The 13,123-nt window shown below is 41.6% G+C and overlaps 1 protein-coding gene across 1 annotated transcript; it reads right to left on the bottom strand.

Moving 5' to 3' along the window:
* Nucleotides 1–1,287: 1,287 nt before the first annotated feature.
* Nucleotides 1,288–11,626, bottom strand: LOC309558503 (interferon-induced very large GTPase 1-like; the record flags this gene model as incomplete). The annotated part of the gene is made up of 2 exons (XM_082261583.1): nt 1,288–5,954; nt 11,341–11,626. 2 exons carry the CDS (start codon nt 11,624–11,626, stop codon nt 1,288–1,290), a joined length of 4,953 nt encoding a protein of 1,650 aa, XP_082117709.1.
* Nucleotides 11,627–13,123: the final 1,497 nt, after the last annotated feature.

The following is a 13,123-nucleotide window of genomic DNA, read 5'->3' on the forward strand; positions in this document are numbered from 1 at the left end:
AACAAGGGTCTTCAAACTATGGCCCTCCAGTTGTTCAGGAACTACCATTCCCATCATGCCTAGTCATGTCTGTAAATGTCAGAGTTTTACAATGCCTCATGGGATGTGTGGTTACGCAACAGCTGGAGGACCGTAGTTTGAGGATCCCTGATGTAGAAGGTATACAAATAAATATCTTCCTATGGAATAAATTACATTTCTAGGATGATAGCTGAACTGTCCAGGATAAGTCAGGTCACCACCTTGTGGACCATATTGGGACTTTTGTACTTAGCGTACTTACGATGATTGTAGCTGGTGAAGTTTTGGTTATTTTCTCTAACAGTGCCGGGCTCGGATTGTCTGTATTGCAGTGGCTGGTTTAAGATCGCGGCTCCCTGCCAGACCTGTCAGACATAGGCATTGCTCCATCTACTGGATCCCATTGGAGCTTCTTTTGATTACATCTGATGATTGTCTTTTTATTCCCTCTGGTAAGCGCATAGCGTGGTCTTAGCATGCAGCACTGAGTGTGGAAGAAGTCACATCATATGGTGAAGGATTCCTTTCTTGCACCTGGCACTTATATTTGGACTCTTTTACTTTTTATACCTATATGATATATATATATGGATATTATGTTATGATTAGATTTATTCATTCACTGCCATGTTTTATTTATTTGGACATTATGGTATGATTTGAAGCACAGCTCACTGTCACAGTATTTTTTGGTTTCATTTTGGTTTTATTATCATTGTGTCAATTTAGCGCGGCTTTCCTTTTGCATTTACTATTTGGTGTTTCCCACTACAGCTGCAACTTTTCACATTTATATATATTTCATTTTTTGCATCATTATTAATTTACATTGGTTTATTCATTTATTTAATCTCTTACTTTTGTGCTTATTTTTTATACAGCTTATTGCACAGATAATATACATATATGGGAGTTGTTTGACTTGCCAAAAGATTTGTGATGATCCTGAGTGGCTCAAAAAGCATTGAATCAGGTTGACAATTAGGCAATTAACATTTTTACCACTACAGACATAGCAAGACAGGCACTGTTGTTTTTTCAATTTGTAGAGAAACATGTTGTTTTACCTTTTCATACTTGGGTACAACCCATGGTGGGTTGTTGGAACATTTCATTTTATCACCTTTCTTGCCCTAAAGAACTCAGAGGTTGGAAATAAAGCAATCACTGGCAGGTGGTTGATTCAAGGGAGAATGTTTTGCTGTACTAGACTAAAAATACTTTTTTCCTAATTCATTAGTCAGCTGTCTTGATATTGTTCAAATCTTACAGTTCAAAGCTGTAAAGAGCTTTTTCTTTGGTTATTAGCCCCCACTGTCTGGGCAGTACAGCTGGCTCAGTACCATATTTCTTCGCAAACTCTTCATTAAATGTCACAAAAATGAACTTCCAGTAGTCTGTTGCCTCCGTAGAATAGTCCGGTTTTATCTCCCAGTCTGGGTAAAGTTCTTTGTACTTTTTATATTCATGAAATTTCCACTCTGTATCTGGATTCTTGAATTTGTCCCCAGAAGCCACTGAAGTGGTGCAAATCCCAGTGGACAGTGTGTTTGTTTTTATCATTTTGAATCTTCCCAATCCCTCTGGTCTGTGGATAGAAGCAGAGTGTTTTAGATGATTTATGCCTCCATCCTCACAGGGGGCTTTACAGAATGGGCACTGCTTCCCGCATCCAATCACCTTCCTGAGCAGTTCCTCCTGAGGCTTCAAGGTGACCGATTGAAGTATACACTCAATTCTTATGGACTGCAAGTTTGACAAAATATTTTGTTTCCTTTCCTTTAGCAATGACTTGATGTATGATGAGAACTCTCCAACATTTGCTTTGCTGTGGAATGTGATAAACTTCAATCCTCTCTTGCTAATTACTAATTCTCTCTTTAGCATCTCAAAAACATTGTCTAAATATTTTCCTATGTCTTCACTCTGGAGACACTTTTCATCACTAAGGACATCTGTGATCTTTTTCTCGATGGAATTTAAAATTTCCCCTTCAAATCTTCTGAGAGTCGATGAATTTCGGTATTTGTCTGAGATGTACTGAAGTATCCATTCAGCTAAAAATTCTTCATAAGACTGAATGTAACGGAGATATTTCTCAAATGACATCTCTTTGAGGAGACTCTTCAGGACTGTAAACTGAAAACATGTTCTACTTGTGAAGACCTCCTTGTCAGAACTTCTTAGAATATCATCAACAATTTTCCCACCAAGCTGTTCAAAAATGTACACAACAATAGCGGGCCCCAGATAGCTCTCACAGAAGAGTTTGGCTCTGCTCTGACATTCATCTTTTTCTTGAAAAATGTTCTTAAACATTAAAAAATACCGAGGCTTCAGTTTATTCAGGTAGATTTTGGGGTCGTTCTCTTCTATGAAGTTTTCATGCATTTTTTCAAAATTTTGCGCTGCTTTTGCTAAAATAAAAAGCTTGATATCCAGCTCAAATATTGTGGGGAAGGTGAGCTTTTTACTGTTTGTGTTAAAGTTTTCATTGATAATGTGCAGTAAATCCTTACAGTACATATCTGTATAGTCTTCAGAGCTGTTAACTTTTTCTGTCACATATTTATTGCACGTTTCAATTAGAGAATGTGCAAAATCTTCTAAAGTTTGATGGTGTTCTTGTCCAGAGAGCGACACACCATGAATTTTTGTGATCTGGGAAAGATCAATGTACTTTTTGTTTTTTATCTCAAAAATGTCTGCATACTTTTCAAAATTGTTATTCTGATGCAATTTCTCTTGTACAGCAGATCCTTTATTTTTCATGTCCTGTCTGAGTTCCTGAAACATTTCTCTGCTTACGTTGCGTCTCTTTATTTTCTCAAAATGTGAATCTGAGAGTGTATTTTCCCACATTGTGTTAAATTTCTTACGTAATTCTTCATCGTTGAGTTCCCCCTTCTGACTTTTGATTTGCAGAAGCTCTGTGATTTTATCTTCAATCACTTTCTGATATCTGTTTTGAATGTTCTGAATCTCCGACTTTCCTTTCTGAATATTAAAAGCCTCTAAACACTTATTATGTGCATTTCTTTGATGACTTTGTATTAGAACAGATATATTTATTACAAATACTTCTCTGTATTCTTCTATTAATTTATTTTCAGTTTTATTCTCATAATAATGTTCTAGCAATTCCAGCATTTCTTTGAGTTCTTCAGCCAGAATGTTTTCAAGTTCTTGTGTGTACTGGGCATATGTTTCGGCATTAAGAGTGTCTGCAGAATGATTTTTAATATCATTTTTTATGCTGGTCACAACATTGTTGACCTTTTCGCTCAGTTGCCATTCCCATTGAGAAAATTCACTGCAAAGTTTGTTGTAGGCATCTGCTACTAAGCTGTTTTTGAAACTAAAAATAAATTTCTCATGCTTAACGGCCCTCCATAAATTTTCCATCCAGATTATGAATTCCCGGATGCTGAGTGCTTTGACAGTAGATTTTTGAGTTTTCAGGAACTGAAATAAAAACTTTTTTAATTCATAAACATGTTCACTGTAGCCAATATTTACAGAAGCCATAGGTGGCACTCCTTGAAATAATGCTGGAATGTACCAATTGTGGTTTTCAAAATCATAATCCATGACATCACCAAAAGTAATTATGCTGGTCTTCTTTTCCATTTTTGCTGCCACTTCTGTCATCTTGTCCAGCAGATCCAGAAGTTTCTTCCTGTCTCTCATATTCTTATCATGAGCAGACACATCACTGACATTCTGATGTACAAACTGGCAGTTGGGTTTTTTTCCTACTTCTCTCATTCGAAGAAAAGCATGGACCACAATCTGTAAAATATCCTTCATATCTGTTGTGGTTTCCATGGCCATATTGATGATGGTGATATCACTCAACCCAACCACTAATGTGGCCAGTTCATTGTCATGTTCATAACTGCCCTCCAGAGAGGCCAACTCTGGGGCTTTCAACCCCTCCGTGTCTATCACCAGAATGAAGTGACAACCTATTTCCTTCTGGAAGCTCTCCTTCACTTTTAGAAGAGTCATGAAGGCTCCTCGTGTACATCTTCCACTGGCCACTGGGAACTGCAGACCAAACATGGTGTTGAGAAGGGTGGACTTCCCTGTACTCTGCACTCCCAGTACAGATATTACTCTCATTTGACATTGTCCTCCTGTCTTGTTGTCCAGCTCAGTCAGGATATCAGTTATCCATTGTATGGGAATGTTGGAGGCATCTCCATCAATCAGCTCTAATGGAAACCCATCCAACAGAAGATCAGCTGCTATTCCTGGAAGCCCCATAAATTGTCTCTTTTCTTCTCTAGCACTACTGAATCTACTCACATAACACTCAGCCTCATAAATCTGCCCTATCTCCCGAATGAAGTGTTCAATTCCTAAACAGCTGTGGGAGGTACTTTCATCTAACTGCTTAAGTTCTTCTCTGTTTCGCTCACAATATTTCTTGTATTTGTCTTGCAACAACAAAAGATTTTTTCTAGTAATTGAATCTAGCAGACGTTTTATCCATTTTAAAAAGATCTGTCTTTCTTTCTGAGTCAAATTAGTTATTGCATTTATAAATAAAAGTATGCTACCTGGAAGGTGTTGCTCATTTTGTGTGGTGCGTATTGAAAAGCGTTGTAATTCCAGTTCAGAATGATATTCTTGTGTATCTTTTCCTCCTTGCCTTTTCATTCTGCACAGCTCTTTTTCAATTTCTGACAGTTTTTTCCACAGATCCCCTTGTAGTATCAATGATTCCTTCTTAAATTCTTCCACATTTTCTATTGCAGCAGTAATATTACATGCATACTTTTTTGCTGTCTGACATTCAAGAAATTCTTCATCTACTAGAAAGTCATGAGTTTCTTTACCCACATGCTCCAATAGTACCCGTTTGTTGTTATTTAGGATACTAATGCATTTTTGTATCCTCTTCACAAATTCTACATTATTCCATGTTTGTGCATTTGCTAATATGTTTTTTTTATCTAAGTTTAATATTGGCATTAGTTTTTTTAGATAATGCAGTGTCTCACTTTTAATTTCTATACCAGGACCGGGAGTAACAATGAAGTAATACTGGGTACCAGGGTTACTGCAGGATGATAACAATCTGAATTCCCTCTCAGAAATATTCTCAATGAATATAAATACAGCTGAGGAGACTCGAGTCAGAAATATAAACTGGTCCCAGTTTGTCTCCAGGTCGCCTCGAAGGTTGGTGACAGCGATGGGCTCTGGGAAAACATCAGACTTACCGCAGGGAAAATACCAGGACATTTCCACAAGGCCATCAGATATTTTCCTCTCCATGTTTCCCCCCTCCAAATCATGGTGAATGAAGAAGTTGTTATGTTGCTGAACTGGATTAAGAACTTGGTTCAGAATTTTAGATTTAGATAATTTTCTTTCCCCCAGCCTAACAAAGGAGAAGATCGGCATGGGTATGTTGAGCACAGTTTCTTCTCTGAACCCTTTATTGTCAGCTAGTGAATTAGGTTTCCATCTCTTCACTATATCTCTCATTGCCTCCAGCATAAGGGTGCATTGTGACCCGTCATCAGCAGGAAGTAGCAGTGGGACCGCAAATTGGCACAAGGACAATTTTTTTACAATCTCTCCCTGAACAAAACTGTCTGAACAATGGAGGAGTGCACATAGGACATCCAGAGGGTGAATGGAACGTGAATAATGTTTAACTGTATTTTTAAAAATTTCAAGCAGGTCATCATCTTCATTCGACTCAGCACATAATGAATCGTTTTCAATTAAAGTGTTTCTTGCAGTTATGTTCACAGCCATTAACCTCCGTAGAAAATGCCAGGGAAGGTCTTCTATCTTCTTAGGCTTGTGATCCTCTAGACTTTCTGGTCCAATAGTAAGGACATCGCTTAATGTTAGTTTTTCATCTTTTTTCAAATTCAACTGTGTTAGGAGATCTAAGAAGGTCTTTCTTCTGTCTGTAAAAAACATAAGAGCACAGTTAGTTTTCAATGAAAATTAAAAAGGTACATATTTAAATTAAATTAAATTAAAATGTAAGTAAAAGTTGCAAATTAAAATGTAAAAGTTACAATGGTGCTTGCTAATACATTTACACATCATTATTATTATTTTTATTATTATTAATATTAATATTATTCAGAATTTATATAGCACCAACAGTTTTCGCAGCACTTTACAATATATAGGGAGACAGCACAGTTACAATACAATACAAGCAGGTTAGGAGGACCCAGCTGATGACAGCTTACAATCTACTAAGGAGGGGCAAGTAATACAAAAGCTAATAACTGTGAGGGATGAGCTGATGGAAGAATTAAAAATTCAGTTGTTAGGTGGAGGTGTGATAGGCTTCCCCGAAGAGATGACTTTTCAGGGATCACCTAAAAGTGGACAGAGTAGGAGATAGCCGGACAGACTGAAGTAGGCTGTCAGTACATCAGAATTTATCTTTAAATACTGTACGTATATACAGTATCTCACAAAAGTGAGTACACCCCTCACATTTTTGTAAATATTTTATTAGATCTTTTCATGTGACAACACTGAAGAAATTACACTTTGCTACAATGTAAAGTAGTGAGTGTACAGCTTGTATAACAGTGTAAATTTGCTGTCCCCTCAAAATAACTCAACCCATTTTCCCTCCCCGGTGTCATGTGACTCGTTAGTGCTAAAAGGTCTCAGATGTGAATGGGGAGCAGGTGTATTCAATTTGGTGTTACCGCTCTCACTCTCTCATACTGGTCACTGGAAGTTCAACATGGCACTTCATTGCAAAGAACTCTCTGTAGATCTGAAAAAAAAAATGTTGCTCTGTATAAAGATGGCCAAGGCTATAAGAAGAGTGCAAAGACCCTGAAACTGAGCTGCAGCACGGTGGCCAAGACCATGCAGCGCTTTAACAGGACAGGTTCCACTCAGAACAGGCATTGCCAAGGTCGACAAAAGAAGTTGAGCGCACATGCTCAGTGTCATATCCAGAGGTTGTCTTTGGGAAATAGACGTATGAGTGCTGCCAGCATTGCTGCAGAGGTTGAAGGGGTGGGGGGTCAGCCTGTCAGTGCTCAGACCATACGCCGCACACTGCATCAAATTGGTCTGCATGGCTGTCGTCCCAGAAGGAAGCCTCTTCTAAAGATGATGCACAAGAAAGCCCGCAAACAGTTTGCTGAAGACAAGCAGACTAAGGGCATGGATTACTGGAACCATGTCCTATGGTCTGATGAGACCAAGATAAACTTATTTGGTTCTGATGGTGTAAAGCGTGTGTGGCGGCAACCAGGTGAGGAGTACAAAGACAAGTGTGTCTTGCCTACAGTCAAGCATGGTGGTAAGAGTGTCATGGTCTGGGGCTGCATGAGTGCTGCCGGCATTGGGGTGCTACAGTTCATTGAGGGAACCATGAATGCCAACATGTACTGTGACATATTGAAGCAGAGCATGATCCCCTCCCTTCGGAGACTGGGCTGCAGGGCAGTATTCCAACATGATAACAACCCCAAACACACCTCCAAGATAACCACTTCCTTTGTAAAGAAGCTGAGGGTAAAGGTGATGGACTGGCCAAGTATGTCTCCAGACCTAAACCCTATTGAGCATCTTTGGGGCATCCTCAAATGGAAGGTGGAGGAGCGCAAGGTCTCTAATATCCACCAGCTCTGTGATGTCATCATGGAGGAGTGGAAGAGGCCACACAAAATATTGACACTCTGGGCCAATTTGGACATTTTAACTAAGGGGTGTACTCACTTTTGTTGCCAGCGGTTTAGACATTAATGGCTGCGTGTTGAGTTATTTTGAGGGGACAGCAAATTTACTCTGTTATACAAGTTGTACACTCACTACATTACATTGTAGCAAAGTGTTATTTGTTCAGTGTTGTCACATGAAAAGATCTTATAAAATATTTACAAAAATGTGAGGGGTGTACTCACTTTTGTGAGATACTGTAAATCCCATAGTTTGTAGATGCTATAACTTTCACAAAAACCAATTAATATACACTTATTGTGATTTGTTTTTTTCTTAGACCCAAGACCTCTCCCCTGGCCTCCAATGCAGCCACTCAGACACAGATCAGTTTGATCGGCTGATCGGCTTCACTGGCCCGTAACAGGCGAGTAAACACTGCACCGAAGCCGGAAGTCACCAAATCCTTGACTCGTCGCTTCCACGTTTCTGATGTCACAGAGGGATAAACAATGTCAGTTCCTCTCTCTTAACTCCAAAGAATGCCACCAGTCTGCGCATTCCCGAGCTCCCCGATTGGATGGGAGAGCCCAGGAAACATGATGGGGAGGGGGAATCCCTTTCCACTGCCTGTAGAAGTGATCAAGTGGCTGTATAGCCACTTGAATCACTTCTACAAGAAAGAGCATCAGCTGCTGCAATATTTGATACCAGGATGATGCCTGTAGCTGCAGGCAGTATCCCAGGACAGCCACCTAAAGCCCAGGAAGTCATAGGATGTCTACCCAGGGAGAAGTGGTTAACGGAAAGCATATGTAGATCAAATGTCATCCCATTGATCTGTTATGAATGAACCAGAGTAATTACAATGTAGCAATAATAACATTCATATAGGCACTTCAGACACTGTACTGTGTCAATAAGAACAGGAACAGCCGGAGTTCTTTACCCAAAAGATCTAATACGTGTTTTAGGGCTGGCCAAGTTCAGGGATTGTTAAAAAAAATTGTCAGCTGCCAAAACCTGAAAGCATTGGGGGTGGCAGGTAGCCATTGTTGTTACACCCATGGGACAAAGATAAAGTTGTCTTTGTCCCATTACCAATATATTTACAATTATAATGTAATAATTAGCTAAAAAAGGCTTTCATGGTCATCACTCTGTATTTTATAACCTGAGCTACTGTATGCGTATGTGTTCTACTGCCAATGCACATGATCCAAGCCCTTTATCCATTTTGAGATGGAACAAAACTCCCGTTCCCCACCTCAGTATATTTATGTTTTTAATAAGATATGGGTTGCTGTCAGGGCACCAATAGCAGGAGGTCTCTAGGACCCAGTATCCGTCAGAACAGGAGAAGGGCTCTAGGACCCAGAATCTCCATCAGCCCTTCACCTGGGCCTTTATAAGGGAGCCAGCCCTTCTCTAAGTGCTGTTTGATCTTCAGCTTCTACCAACATTCTGTGTTTCCTGTGATTCCTGGTTACTGACTCAGCTTGTTACACCTCCGTCTCTGGCTTGCTTCCTGACTTTGACTTCCGCTTATTTAACAGATCTCCTCTGCCTGCTACCTGTCCAGACCTTGGCTACCACTTGACCTTGTCTTCTCCGCTACCCACCTGGCATCGAACCTTGGCTTGAATCAACCACCCTCTGTCTCAGCGATCTTAAAGCGGAGTTCCGGGCACAAAAACATTTTTTCAATGAACATACCCCCGGGACAGTCAGGGCTAGTACATTCCACAATGGCTAGCCTCTGATCTATCCCGGTTCGCACTTACCTGCAAGAAGAAATACTCACTTATAAAATTTCTTCTACAGCGTTGCCATCTCTGTTGTGGGCAGCTGAAGCCAGCGTGATCCTCTTCTGCGTCCTCTTCTGCGTCTTCTTCTCCCAGAATGCGCCTTCACCGGCCCCTCTCGTCACTTCCGGTGCGGCGCCGCATTCCTACACAGCTTCTGGGCATGCCCAGAAGCTGTTTAGCAGGGAATGCGGCGTCGCACCGGAAGTGACGAGCGGGGCCGGTGCCGTTGCATTGATTCCTGGGAGCGATGACGTTCAGCTCCCAGGAATCATTGCAAACCGGAAGTGACGGCACGGGCCGCGGCCACAGAGGGAGGAAGTGGAAAATAGGTGAGCATTTCTTTCTACAATTACAAGGTAAGTAAAAAAATAAAAATAATCCTAACTATCCAATTCCTTTTCAGGTGAAGAAGAGCAAGCGGATGGCCACAAAATCGATTAGGTCGATTTTGTGCCCGAAACTCCGCTTTAAGTACCTGCTTCATCTCACAGGTGCCATCTGCCTGCAGTAACCCTGCAGCACAACAGCGGTATCCCTGAACCCTTTCTGCAAGCAACTATGCAGGTGACCTGTGAGACTTTGGGCCTAACTCCTCCTGTCTCATCTCCAGGGGAGTTTGGATATAAGCTGCAAGGGAAGCCCTCTCTCCATTGGCCTCCAGCACTTGATACCTGATAGTTGCTATCACGTACCTGGTGGAGATCGAGCTCTAGATGGGGCTTCTCTTGCACCTCCTGTCCAACACCCCTGGTAGAGATGACAGGTAGTGTGGGACACAGAGTGGCACAACGGCCGGTATAGCAGGTAGTCCTAGCTTGACAGAAAACCGATGGCTGTGGATCACCAGACGGGCACCTGGAACTGGAACGGGAACTACGCGATGCTGGATCAGTAGGAAGGAGCGTTGCCGGAACACAAGCCAGGAGATCATCAACAGTCAGGGGAAGCGGGCACAGGAACATGAGACAAGAGCAGGGTCAGGATACAAGCCAGAGTCGGTACACAGTCAGGCAGTGAGGTACAAGAGCATGAGACAGGAGCAGGGTCAAAGCACAGGCCAAGATCACGGGTTGACAGGCGGGAACCCAGAGGAGAGAAAAGGTCAATCCGGGTCAAACACAGGTAGGCAGGAAGCAGATCAGGGCACAGGTAAAAAGGAACAAGCTGAAAGACTACTCAGCAATGTGTTCCTGTCATTGCTCAGCTTAAATAGGCCGCTTGGCGCCAGTGCGTGCACGCATGCTCACTCTTGCGCGCCAATGCCTGTTTGGTTTCAACTGAACTTCTCTTACAGTTGCCTTGCAATATAGAACAAACCTGACTGAACAAGACAAGACTGAACATCACATCCTAATGCAATACCTAACTGACTTTCCATGGCCTGCGTCTTGGAAACAATGATAAAGGGTCAAAGCCCCTGTTAGGTATTTATTGCACTCAGTGTTACAGTTGCATAGATTTCTTTCACTTCATGACCACTGTCTTTGGGGACAGTAAGTGGTGGAACTTCGCCAGAGGGTACCTATTGCAGATTTCATGTATGTGGAAGACACTGCAACAAAAAAAAACATCTTACCATTGTGGCCGAAAACATGTGGAATAGCCTTTGCCATTCATTGGCAAACACAAGCATATGAAAGCATAAAAAACATTCACATGCAGAAAGACATTCACATGCAGCATTTTCATTACCATGGAATATTTCCTTTTTAAATTCACAGTCACTATAACTCAGACTTAATGATCTGATCGGGGTAGAGGAAATATACAGTTCTCAATTACAATGGGATCCATAACATTTAAACAGATACGTCTATAATGTCAGTAGCCACAAATTACTCACAGTCATTTATGTATTGGGATAAGCCAGTCGGTTCAGGATAACTTGGTGTCATTTTCTTTAGGTTGATGAGAAATTCACAGCAGGCCTTTTCTCCTTTGTCATGTAGAATGTGTAGTAAAATTTCAATCCTCTCTTTTGGGGTCTTTGATGTATCCAGAATTTTTTGGTCATCCTGAGTAATAGAGTGCAAATCCTCATATAACCAGCTTGCTTCTTTTTCCAGTATTTCCGGTAATTTCCCCATCAATTCAGCAATGATTGATAGCACCGATCTGTCTGTAGCCATGGCTTTTTATTATAGAAGCCTTGAAAAAAATAAAACTGATAATATTACAAGTTGTGTAAAAAGTTATTTATCAGTGGCGCATCATCGATTGCGCAAGTGTGTGCAGGGAACTCGGGCCCCAACAGAAGGGGGCCCACTGTGCCCTGTCACACACTGCACACTTGAAGTAATCTAATCCCCTGCAGCACCGCCAATCCCCATCAGCCTCTCCCCTCCTTTTCCCCGGTGCTGCAGGGAAGTCACAGGGGGATTTAACTGTCTAAATAAATCCCTTCGTACCCTGCTCTGACACCCCCCCCCCCTGCACTAGAACACCTGTGCAACCCATTTTCATGTAAACACAGCCCTCACATGGGTGTATACTTTAGTATGCCCTGACGAAGTGGTCCTGCGTGACTTGTAACGTGACGTAACATTTGGACTCAATCTGAAGATCTGCGGTGTGATGGCAAATATTTTATATTATAGCAGGGGACAGACTGACCTGGAGGGAATTATAATGAGGCCAGATTGACCTGGAGGGAAGGATTATACTGGTGGATAGATTGACCTAGAGTGGAATATACTGGTGGACAGATTGACCTTGGGGGTATGATTGTACAGGGGGACAGATTGATCTGGGGGGGGGGATTACACTGGGGAGAAAATTGTCCTGGAGGGGATTATACTGGAGGAGAGGCTAACATAGAGGGCGTAGAGGGCATATTGCGGGACAGGTTGATTATAGGGAGGAGGACTATACTGAAGGACAGACTGATATAGGGGGGATTATACTGGAGAACAAATTGACCTGGAGAGGGGAGGATTATACTGGGGCAGACTGATTTTGGGGATTGCACTGGGGGACAGTTTGACCTGGGGGGATTTTACCAGAGTACAGATTGACCTGGGGGGATTATACTGGGGCACAGATTGACCTGAAGGGGGGAAGGATTATACTGAGGGACAGACTGACCTGGGGGGGGAAACTGGCCCCAGGTCTTTCACAATCCTAGCAATACCCCTGGCCTAAAAACCATGAAACATGTTCCCAAAGTCATGTAAAATAAGTCATTTTCTTGCTCTCTCTATTGCTGAAGGAACATATATGTTTATGAAGGTACCCTGCCCTTCAGTCCTCTTTATATGGGCCAATAAATTTAAAAATTATTTGTAGCATCCCAAGTAAAGTTATATTTATATTATTGAAGCCCAGTTATGTTACAAAATATATATTTTTTTAAAGAGAACATTTATATTAAATTTGCGGCACGTAAAGCAGTACATGCCAATGCAGTAAGTCGAAATCCAGATTCAATTGAATAACAAACATTCAGAGCTATAAGCATATATCAGAAACTGTAGATCTGACAAAGAAGCAGAGCTTGCTTTGGAATCCAACAGGTGTCAGGCTCAAGCGACCACTTGAACAGAAGCCGGATAATGGCTAATGTCAATTCAGATGTGAGGAAGGCCGATGATGAATCCAGTCAGATTCCACAATCTCTTAATGCAAAG

This window comes from Pelophylax lessonae (genome assembly GCF_965119305.1).
Source record: "Pelophylax lessonae genome assembly, chromosome: 6".
In the NCBI taxonomy this organism is placed as follows: domain Eukaryota; kingdom Metazoa; phylum Chordata; class Amphibia; order Anura; family Ranidae; genus Pelophylax; species Pelophylax lessonae.